General features: G+C 54.5%; 4 protein-coding genes across 4 annotated transcripts; 3 read left to right on the forward strand and 1 right to left on the reverse strand.

Moving 5' to 3' along the window:
- Window positions 1–279: 279 nt before the first annotated feature.
- VTN00DRAFT_5132 (uncharacterized protein) lies at window positions 280–1850 on the reverse strand (the record flags this gene model as incomplete). Its single annotated transcript, XM_069431632.1, has 3 exons — window positions 280–738; window positions 801–1152; window positions 1216–1850. The coding sequence occupies 3 exons, from the start codon at window positions 1848–1850 to the stop codon at window positions 280–282; spliced, it is 1446 nt and encodes a 481-aa protein (XP_069290647.1).
- Window positions 1851–2162: 312 nt separating this feature from the next.
- Window positions 2163–4349, forward strand: VTN00DRAFT_5133 (uncharacterized protein; the record flags this gene model as incomplete). Its single annotated transcript, XM_069431633.1, has 2 exons — window positions 2163–4104; window positions 4171–4349. 2 exons carry the CDS (start codon window positions 2163–2165, stop codon window positions 4347–4349), a joined length of 2121 nt encoding a protein of 706 aa, XP_069290648.1.
- A 522-nt stretch (window positions 4350–4871) lies between these two features.
- On the forward strand, window positions 4872–5531 carry VTN00DRAFT_5134 (uncharacterized protein; the record flags this gene model as incomplete). Its single annotated transcript, XM_069431634.1, has 1 exon — window positions 4872–5531. The coding sequence occupies one exon, from the start codon at window positions 4872–4874 to the stop codon at window positions 5529–5531; it is 660 nt and encodes a 219-aa protein (XP_069290649.1).
- Window positions 5532–5708: 177 nt separating this feature from the next.
- VTN00DRAFT_5135 (uncharacterized protein) lies at window positions 5709–9374 on the forward strand (the record flags this gene model as incomplete). Its single annotated transcript, XM_069431635.1, has 3 exons — window positions 5709–8984; window positions 9093–9163; window positions 9215–9374. 3 exons carry the CDS (start codon window positions 5709–5711, stop codon window positions 9372–9374), a joined length of 3507 nt encoding a protein of 1168 aa, XP_069290650.1.
- Window positions 9375–11008: the final 1634 nt, after the last annotated feature.

The following is an 11008-nucleotide window of genomic DNA, read 5'->3' on the forward strand; positions in this document are numbered from 1 at the left end:
ATGAGGCGGCTGAAGCGTTGGTGCACTAATGTTGATAGTGCCGCTCTCGTTAAAATATTTTATCGCAGTAAGTAGAGCACGTGAGGTGCTGGAACGTCGACCGAATATACAACACCTAGAATTTCAGCCAGCCTAAGGATGACATCTGCTGAGCCTGTCGAAAATGAGCCTCGAAAGATGCCTAGTGTTTCAAGAGGAATACATATATCGTGATCGCATCACCATTGAGGCATAAATCATTCAAGTATTTACAAGCAGAGAAGGAAATCTGGGTATAGATCACGGCTTAGCCCACGGTGCCCTCGTCGGAGCAGCCGGATCGCCAGGGCCTGCTGGCGGTTGGGACTGGGACTGGGACTGCGCCCATGGTGCCCTCGTTGGTGCCATCGGCCCAGACGGCATCCTGGACGTGTCTGGCAGTCTCGTCGGCATTGCAGGGGGAATTGTCCCCTGTCCTCTTGCAGCAGCCCATGGAGCGGCAGTCCCTCCGGGAGGGAGTCCCGGGTGGGTTGTTGACGTCGCCCAAGGCGCTCTGGTTCCCTGCTCTGGAGGCTGTCTTGGCGTAGCAGATGGGGCAGCCCCCATCGGCCGCGCCTGAGGTCCAGCGGCGGTGTGCGCGGTGGGTGGAGGTGTGGGCGCGTTAGGATCGCGCTCCCAACTCAAGAGTGAGCCGAAGGGGAAGTGCTGCACCACGGGGAATTTGGAGAGGACTTCTGCATTGTACATTTTAATCATACCCTAGCACTGTGCGTCAGCATAGGGTTTACGGAGGTAATAACTGCCTGAGGGCTGCGACTGACCTTATTAATCTTGCCCCACCCTGCTGTGATACCGGAGATATCGTACAACATCGGGCTATGCTCCCAGAACGGTCCTTTCTTAACATCGTATATGAAGCCGATGGCAGAGAAGTACATGTTCGTTTTCCGCTCTCTCTCCACGACGTTGGCCTTGGCCACTCCGCCCGGTTCTGGCGCGTCCGGTAACGATCCTTCTACCGGCGTCTGATCGGACTCTGAGATGGCGGGTGAAAGCTGCGCGGAACCAAAGATGTAGGGGACGAAGGAGTGATCGTCGAGTCCCCAGACTCCGTGAGATCCTGCGGGTTCCAGGGTATATGTTCGGATAAGTTTTCGAACGAGTTCGAGGTACCTAGCACAAGAAAATCAATCGGCTTTTGTCTCCAGAAGAATCAACGCCAGAAGAGACACATACGGCTCTATTACGCCGAGAACGATGCCTCTCTCCTCGACTCCCTGCTCCGTTTTGGGGAACCCATTGAGTTTCCATACGCAAGCCAGGAAAGCCACGAAGCTCAGCTCATGACCTGTCCCATAATCCAGCCTCTGCGCACTCCCGAAACTTCCCAGGAAATATGCCTTCAGCTCATCCTTCGCCGTCGGAGCATCTGACTCTGCGTTGCGCGGTCGTAGAACTTCAGGTGATAGGGACTCTTCTAGTAGCTCCGAGACTCGGCTTTCCACGATCTGGTACCACTTGCGGAAACTGATATTCCCAAACCGTCGAGGTCCCGTGTCTGGAGGCGCCTCCTCAATAATCGACTCGAGCTTCGACAACAGCGTCTGTAGACGTCGGACGGGCTCTGAGAACTCGACTGCGTCGGAGTTTAGGAGCCAGGGCTGCACCTTTCCGTCTGGTAATTTGGCGGGGAACATTGCTCTGTTGAGCTGCAGTATGAAAGTCATTATATCGCTGTAGGCTTTAGAGGTCAGGAACGTCGAGACATCTTGGCTGTCATTGATCTTCTTGCCGGGCTCCGCGAAGGTGTGTTCTTTGGAGGAGTCGAGGGTCTCGAGGACTCGGACAGGACTGGTTGCATCTGGAGACATTATTGAATGAGACAATTCAATTCAGAATGGTGACATGTGTCGATAGCAGAAGGAGAGATAGCTCAAGCACGGCATTCACTTGAGACGTATCACAGCATCCAGAAACCGAGGGGTAGAATCATTCCCTGGAGCTTGCCCACGATACAAGGTCCCCACCGCAGCTCGCTAGGCTCCTCCCCGCGGTCAACCCTCTTAAAACGTCACTCCTGACCGCCTACCGAAGTAGGCTCGTCTCGTGCACCACGTCAGACAGGTGGATTCCAGCTCAACAAACAATTTCCCCTCAACGACGCTGGCTTGAGACTGAACACGATGTCCAAGCCTAGATCATCGCGTCGTTCGAGTGCTAAAGATTCCACGGAGCACGCGGTCGAGCTCCTGAACGGCGTGAACCAGGCGACGGACGTCTCCAATTCCAGACACTCCCAAGATGATACGAATACCTTCCACTCCGCGGTTGATTACCAAAATGGACATGTTGAGCTGCCACCACGAGTAACGAAGTGGAGACGTCTTGTGTCGCAATCCAGTCCAGTTTCTCCGCGGCGCAGTGGTCAGAGGGCTCAGTTGCGCCATCCTTCGAGGAGATCAGTGACCAGGACGATCCGCGAACCAAGAAGTGATGGGATGTTCATTATACCGGACACACCATCCGTGAGACGATCTGCTCGACTCAGCCTGCAGAACCCAGTATCGCCTCTGAGGCGATCTTCTCGCCTCAGTCAACTCATCAGCAAGGACAAGATACCACCTACGAACACCCTTGGACACACGTACGACCATGGTGACGGCGGGGATGGTACTCATGAGAGAGGGGTTGTGGCCATGGATATGGAGGAGGATGAATCCGAGGAATCAGCGACGTCAGAGGACGTTGGCTCCAGAGCAGAGCGCGCCAGCGATGACTTACCCGACATTGACACTCTTCTGCAGAAAGGACGAAACGCGGAACGGAATGAGAACTCCGATTCTACCTACGAAGAGAACGAGATGGAGGATGCTGAATATTCAGAAAGTAGTGACTCCGATGTCGACAATTCTAAGGCAAGACGTCGCACTAGTAACCCGTCAACACCGGTAAAAACGTCTGCTGCTATCACGAATGGCCGAGGCTCGCGGAGCCGTCCCTCGGGGGATTACACGGGGCCCACCACGCGTCGCCATAGCCGGGTCGGAGATACTTCTGAGCCTTCAACGCCATACGAACTACGGCCGCGGAGCGCGGAGAAGCGGCAGTCAGTGCTCGACCGTGTTGAGATTCCGGAGCCTTCACCACGACGTAGAGGACGGCCAAGAAGACACACAAGAAACCTCCTGGAGAAGGTCGCGAACGTTGCCAGAGGACAGGCGGACGTTGAATCTTCCGGGTTGCAAGAGAACGTGCAGGATATTGATGCAGAGCAACCGAACACTGAAGGTCCCAGAACCCCGGAGGATTCTTATGTGAACGATGGTGATGCGAACGACATCAAAAGACAGAGAGACGAAGAGGAAGAAGTAGCAAGAGAGGAAGAGGAGAGGGAGAGAGAGAGACAGCTGTTTGTTGATGCATCCGAACTCTTTGGACAGAAGGACAATTGGGATAATCTGGTCAAGAAAGCAAATGCCCTAAGAGGGTTTGTGGTGTCGCGGCAATCCAAAGGTCGCATTCAAGATATCAAGAGGTTCATCCAAGAATTATGTGAGACCTACAGAAAAGAGATCCGGACGAAGCATTCTGAAGGCCACGGGATCCCGGATAGATTGCTGCGGGACTGTGAGCATCTTGTCGAAGCCATTTCCGTTCTGGCATTCAAGATGTTCGAAAAGGCATACAAGCTGGAGGTGGACGATCGGAATGGTGCAAAAGCAGCGGGGTTGGTCGATAGGCTGGAGGTCCAGGTGATACCATGCATCGTGGATGCGGCAAAAGAATGCTTGAAGGCACATTATGTGGAAGGCATACTGGCCCTGGAGGGCTTTGACCAGCTCGAGGCTGTCCTGAACATGCTGCTGTCGCTCTGTGAGCGCAGCTTCAATCTCAAGCAGGAGGGCTACATTCCGTCAGCAGGGCGCAGCAGGCAACTTCGTCTCCCTCTCCGGAGAATCCTCCAGGCGCTGAGGGAGGAAGGATTTAAACGAAAGATGTATGGAGACGACTACGGCCGGCCCGATACGATGGACTTGGACGACTCGGATGACGACTCCGAGCCCGAACGGGAGTGGACCGAAGAGGAGGGTGTCGCCCTGCTGGACGGGCTATGGATGTTCAAAGGTAGGTGTCTTGGAAGCGTCAAAGTCATCATAAGAATGCGCGAGAACAAGGTTAACATGATGACAGACCAGCCGAACCGGTACACCAAGATCGTGCGCCATTTCTGGCCTCAGCTACGAGGGCGGACCCCGACAGAACTTCAGGCCAAGGCACGACAGGTGCGAGACAGCTACGTGCTACATATCGAGGACGAGCTGCAGACGGAGAAGGGGCGACAGGAGTGGGAGTGGCTGATGAGTGCATGATACTGTGTATATGATGGGAACAGTCTGGGATAACGGATGGTTTTGGGAGATTGGATCTGGGCGTCTGGCGTTGTGTTTACTGAGAAAGCATATACCATTTATATACCCTTGTCGAGTGATTATATTGTTGCTTCATAGTGTTGAGAATATAGTTGTTGAGCTACGATCTCATCTCATGGCGGTGGCCGGATGGAACCCGGGACTGTGGATTAGGTAGTAACAGCGTGTATATACGGAGACCGCACGGCGGTGAACCGTGGATCGGGCGCCGGCGGGAACCTGTTCCTGAAACGCGGCGGAGCACAACAAACAGAGGCCAGGTGTCTTCTAGACGCCGTCGATGCATCTATACAGACCGACTCGGACCCCGTACACACCTCAGGTACCCGACCTAGGCAGGGCGATGGAGCACGTCTTCCTTCCAGAACACTGCAGGAAGCATGACAAGCCGCAGCAGTTCTCTGCCCCCCGGGACTCCAACGGGTCCACCGTGGACGCAGCAGACTCCATCCTGCTTGTCCGATGGAGCCACGCTGGGCGACGGCGCGCGAGACCGGTCGGGCTGGCGTGGAGCGATCGTCCCGGGGCCGGCGCTGGTTGGCTTCTGGCGATCGCCTGCACCTCTTGTCCGCCCGTTGCCCGAGCTCCCTGGTGACCGCGACCGCGATCCTCTCCCTCTTCTTTTCTCCCCCTCCTCTTTTTCCCCTGCTGTTCCGTCCGTCGTTCGTCTCTCCTGCTTCTCATCGACTCCTGGTCTGGTTTTCCTACGTTGCATCCAGGGCGACAACGTGGATCCCCCTCTCCCCCCGTCTGCATCGCATCTGCGCATCCCATCAGGACCTCGCGCCTGAAAAACCACCAGTCTCCCCCTGTGGACAAGCCCCGGGCGGTCTGGATTTGGGCGAAAGCAAGCTGTCATCTTCGGTGAGTATGAGCCTTCGCACAAGACTGGACGACGGAAGCAGAGCAGGACAGCGCCATGCCAAAAATGCGCCTCCATGCGAGGAGCGCGCTGTCTCCCCAGCAGCTGCCTCAGAAGGCCGCCATGGTTGCTGGTTCCTGCCTGCTCGCCGGAGAAGCGTCGCGGAGCTCTCCGTCTCGCGCGACCAAGCTCCCTGCTTCACATCAGGCATCCTATATGCTACCCATGCAGTCATTATCTTTGTCTCCCCATGTCAATAAAGAAATCAATCGCTACGGCTACATGTTTCAAGTCTGGCAGATTTAAGAGGCTGACATCTTCCATCTAGACGGGCCTCTCACGGTTCCCAAGCACCGCTCCCAATCCTCCATTGACACTGTCCAGGACAGGTAACCTCAACCATACCAGGCGTGAGTGAATCTGATTGAGTCTCCGCCATGGCTGCCGTAGAACCCCTCCAGCCCGTCCAGCCTGTGGACGTGACATCGGAGAATGAACCCCCACTCACACCTGTCGATTCTTCCATCCTGTCAGGTGGAGAGGATGCCAAAACCAGCCCTGAAAAGTCCAGTCCTGAGGCTACCAAGGAGAAGATCGATGAGTCGTCCCCTGCCAAGAAGAGCACTACATCCGCGAATGGTGCCAAACGTCCCGTGTCAGGGACGACAGCTACCAAACGGCCAGGGTCAACGTCCAGCACCGCCAAGTCAACCACGACCTCAGCTACCAAGACGACCAACGGCAGCACACTCAACAAGCCTCCTACACGCCCCACCACGACATCTACTACCCGCAGAACCGGGTCGACCGCCTCAACAGCAACCGCTGGGCACAAGTCACGGGCATCGGTCAGCAGCTCTGCTGATGAGAAGGGCAAACCGGTGGCTAGCTCCGGTGACGAGAAGAAGGGCGTCTCAGGCACAGCCAAGCGGATGTCTATGGCTGGGACTACTAGCACCCGAGCGCCTACAAAGCCACTTACCTCCACGACTGAGCGAAGATCAAGTGTGGCGCCTCGTCCCAGCAGTGTAGCCAGCACGAAGGCTCCCACCAAGCCAGCGACGACGTCCACAACCTCCCGCCCAAGCACTACTTCGACAACGACGACGAGGGCTGCCACTCGGCCGACATCGACCACCGTCACAAAGACTACAACGACAGCTGCGAAGAGACTCAGTACCACCGCTGGAAAGGCCGACGATGGAGCGGAAGTCTCTGCATTGCAGACTAAGCTCTCCGAGAGCGAGGCTACGATTGCGGGTCTCAAGTCGGAGCTGGAGGCCGTGAACCAGAAGATGGCAGATCTCTCGGTTTCTGCTGAGGACTCCTCGAAAGCAGAATCTTCAACAGAGGCTCTTCGGGTGGAGCATGCCAACCAGATCGAGAAGCTGGCGGCCGATCATACTGAGGAACTGCGCATTCTCCAGGCAAGACTCGAGGAGGCCGAAGCCAAGCGGAAAGAGCTGGAGGAGAACCTTGACGATGCCAAGAAGCAGGCTCTCGAACAAGGTGATTCCAAGAGCGCTGAAGAATTAGAAGAGCTGAGGGCATCCCACCAGGCAGAGCTCGAGAAGCTGGAGAAGGAACTCGAAGAGCAAAAGGCGATTGCAGCGGAATCTGCTTCCCAGGTGGAAAGCCTTACGGCAGAGCTTGCTGCCCAGAAGGCTGCCGTGGAAGAGGCTACAAGGAATGCCCAAGAAAAGGACGCCACTGTTATCGAGAATCTGGAAAGAGAGCTGAAGGGTCGCGATCAGGTGATTGACAACCTGGAGACTGAGCTGCACAAGTTGTCAGAGGCTAAAGAGGCAGCCACTCGTAATGTCTCCATCCTCGAGGAGAAGATTGCCTCGCTTGAGTCAAGACTGGCGCAAGCGGAATCGGACAAGGGTGCAGATGAGACGGCCCAACAGCTGGCTGAGAAAGAACAGGAGATTGCGAGCTTGAAGGAAGCTATCGAGAAGCTCCAGGGCGAGATCAAAGACCTTCAAGCCTCTCACGAGAAGGCCATCTCTGAGCTTAAGGCAGAGCACGAGTCGTCAACTGCCGCTATTGCGCAGGAGCTCGCGCAGGTCAAGGAGGCTGCAGAGTCCTCGGGTGCCACCCACGACCAGCAGGTTCAGGAGCTGCGTGACGCCCTCGAGGCTGCTGACGCTTCCTCCAAGAAGGAGCTGGATGATGCGGTTGAGGCGCTCAAGGCCGCGCACGCTACGGAGCTGCAGTCGCTGCAGGAGAAGCTCACTGCTTCGGAGCAGGCTCTCGCGGATGCCCAGCGAGCTCTGGAGGAGAGCAACAAGTCTGCTGAAGCGGCCGCTGTCGAGCAGATTAACACCCTGAAAGAGAAGATTGAATCGCTCGAATCCCAGTTGACCACGGAGCGCGGTGATATCAAGTCGCTTCAAGCGGATCTGCAGGCTAAGCAGGAGCTGGTCGAGCAGCTCCAGCAGGGGCTTGCTTCGCTGGAGGAGAGTGCCAAGGGCAAAGACGCAGACCACGAAGCTGCTTTGAAGAAAGTGCAGGAAGAGGCCGAAGCCGCTGCCAAGTCACTCGAGGAGAAGACTCAGGAGGCGATTGCTGCTGCGGAGGAGCACGCGCAGGCTCTCGAGGCGTTAAAAGCGGAGCATGCTGCGGAGCTCGAGAAGGTGAAGATGGAACTGTCCGGATCCCACGGTGATGTCGTCAAGGAGCTTCAAGCCAAGTACAACGAGCTTCTGTCTTCGAAGACCGAGCTGGAGTCGAGCCATGTCCAGCAGATTGAGTCCCTCAAGGCCGAACTCAAGGCTGCTCAGGAAGAGCACGCGTCTACCATCGGCTCCATGGCTGAATCGCAGCAGAAGGCTGTTGATGATGCACTGGCGAAGCTGAGAGCTGAACTTGAAGCTTCCTACAACGCCAAAACCGCCCAGCTGAATGACGACCACAGCAAGGTGATCGAGGAGCTTCTCACTGCTCACGAAGCGAAACTGTCTAACCTCAGATCTGACCTCGAGGCTTCCAACAGCGCGAAGGTCGCTGAACTCCAGCAATCCCACGAGGCTGCCCTTGGAGACCTTAATGAGCAGCTGGTCAAGGCCAAGGCCGCGGTTGAGGACAATGCTGAGGCTGACAGTCTGAAGCAGCAAATCTCCGCCCTCGACGAGAAGCTGGCGCACGCAGAGAAGGCTGTTGCCACTGCTGAAGAGAAGGCGGCGGCTACCGCAGAAGAGCTCACCGCCAAGCACGCCGAGGAGGTTTCCAAACTCCAGCAGGAGAAGGCTGAGCTGGCCGAGAAGTACCAGGCTACCAGTGCCCAGCTGGAAGAGCAGCTGAGAACCCTGTCGGAAAATGCGAAGGCACAGTCTGACGTTGACGCCGTGCTGAAGCAGCTTGCTTCTGTGCACGACGAGCTGGCCCAGCTCAAGGAGACGCACGCAAACGTCTGCTCCGAGCTCGACGAAGTCAGGCTGCAGAACAAGGCCATGGCGGAGAAGGTCGCAAAGGGCGAAAAGGATCTGAACGACCAGATCGGCAAGAACATGTCGCTGGTTGAGCGACTCGGTGATGTCGACTCGGCCATCTCCGCCAGCCGAAAGCGTGTCCGTGAGCTCGAGGCAGAGCTTGCTGCTCTCAAGAAGGACGATGCCAAGCCAGGTCTGGAAGCTAGTCGGTGGGCGAACACTGAGGATGGAAAAAACGGTCCAGCAGGTGAGGACCTTGGTTCTTCTATTGAGGGAACGGTGGGCTAGCCCCGTTTTATGTCATCGTGCCCTTCACGCCCTGCGTCCTTATCCGTTCTCCTCTTCCCATCGCGTTGTTTATCGGGCGTTATGCTGACTAGTTTGCAGATGGCCAGCATCCAGGAACAGCTTAAACAACTTAATTCTGCTAATGACGACTGGTATGATGAGCATAAACGGTATGTGCTGTCTCTGATTTGTTAGCTTTGCATTTCTGATCCGTTATTCAGAATTCTCAGCGAGCTTGCCAAAGTCTCGCAGCAACGCACGCCGTCACCGCCCGGGAGCCATTCTGCCACTCCTTATCCGCCGAAGTCGCCCACTCCTGATGCGTCTCGGGACCGCAGCGCTGATAACGCTCGTAGCGGTAGCGAAGAAGTCGCTTCATAAACTTGTTGCTAGTAGTAAACCTCTTTCTGTTGGAGCCTTCTTGCTGGCGGCTGCTCTGTGCCTGTGGTAGCTTTTGGATTGGTTCCAGCTTTTCCTTACATATTGGCTAGGCTCTCTATGTGGCAAGGCACTCGGGATACCCTCCACGCTCTCGGTTCATGGTACCTGTCACGGTTTAGTGTTTAATTTTTTTTCCCTTTTTCTCTTGTTTCCTATTTTTTCCTTTGTATCCCTCTTGCACCAAACCACAGTCTTATAGCTCTATTAGCGCTATTCCCCATGCGTGTTGATGTTAATGTCTCTGACAGTGGCGGTTGATTTTGATCGGTCGCTTGAGATACGAATGAAGAAGTATTGGTTAATGTCTGAAATAAACTAGTTCAAGCAGTGAGCAATGTTCCCTGCATCGCGGATGAATGTCGATTGAGATGTATGTAGCTTGTCTCTCTTTGGAGGGATTGATGCGAATGGAGCCGATTGATATGCTGTTGCCTCTTGATTCATCGTTTTCAGCCGCGTCAAATCAGATCGGGCGTGGTCTGGTTCGTGAAGTGTCAATGGTAGACAGGTGTACGGTGAGAAAACAGTCATATGACAATGGCTGTTGGAATGTTCTCTATCTGATAGAGAAGAATGGAAGTAGAGACTCGTTTCTACTTTTTCATTCCTTTCTAGATACATCCTCCTAATTGCTTGGTTATCGATATTTTATCTAACTCTTATTTCTACTTATAAATCGTTCCGCATGATGTGTGTACATGTATGGATTATGTGAATTAGCACCAAATTGTAGTACTGTCCATTTCTACTGTAAGTGTGGCTATATATATTTTTTTATTTTAATTACATATAGGTAGACAAGATATCTTTCCTTTCCTGGAGATAGATACAGAAGCTGGATTTTATTCTTTCTCTTATGCTCTGCAGTCCTCGATGCAAGCCAATCCAATCCAAACATTCTGGTGGCATGAGATGGATAGATAGATAGATAACTAGATAGATAGACGCTGAAGACTCAGACTCAGAGCTTGATCTGGATCAGAATCTGGTCGGGCAGTTTATATTATATTATATCATATTTTCATTATCTTCCAGGGGTGGAGAGGGGAAGGGCAACGGTGTAATGCAAAGAATGAATACATATTCGTTAGGCCCCTTGCACCTTCCACCCCAAGCAAGTAAATGCAAATAAATGATGCCTTGCCTTGCCTTGACTTGACATGTCAGTCGTTATCAGTTTTCAGATCCCAGGATGAAAGGATAGGATAAGGCTGCTCTACACTATATAACCCCATGAGCTCTCGGTGTACAGTATGTACATGCACAGTGCCCGTCGGTCCTGCGTGGCCAGCAGGGATCGTGAACTGGGTTGTTCACATCACGTTGCGGTGAGATGAAGAGGAAGCTGCGAATGCGCTTTCAAGTTCTGTCAGTCATTTTTGCGAGTCGAGGCTCTGATGGCTCTGACTATTGGCTCCGAGGGCCTGCGACTTGCCCATTTGTTTGCGATTTGAAACTGAACCGCTGTTCGTCGAGTGGCTTTGAGAGTGTTGGTGATGCTGGAGAGGGCTCTGAAATTCAACGTGGGGGAGGGGGGGGGGGGGGGGGGGGGGGGGGGGGTCTGGCGTGGAGGT

This window comes from Thermoascus crustaceus, assembly GCF_041956765.1.
Source record: "Thermoascus crustaceus strain CBS 181.67 unplaced genomic scaffold VTN00scaffold_2, whole genome shotgun sequence".
Lineage (NCBI taxonomy): Eukaryota > Fungi > Ascomycota > Eurotiomycetes > Eurotiales > Thermoascaceae > Thermoascus > Thermoascus crustaceus.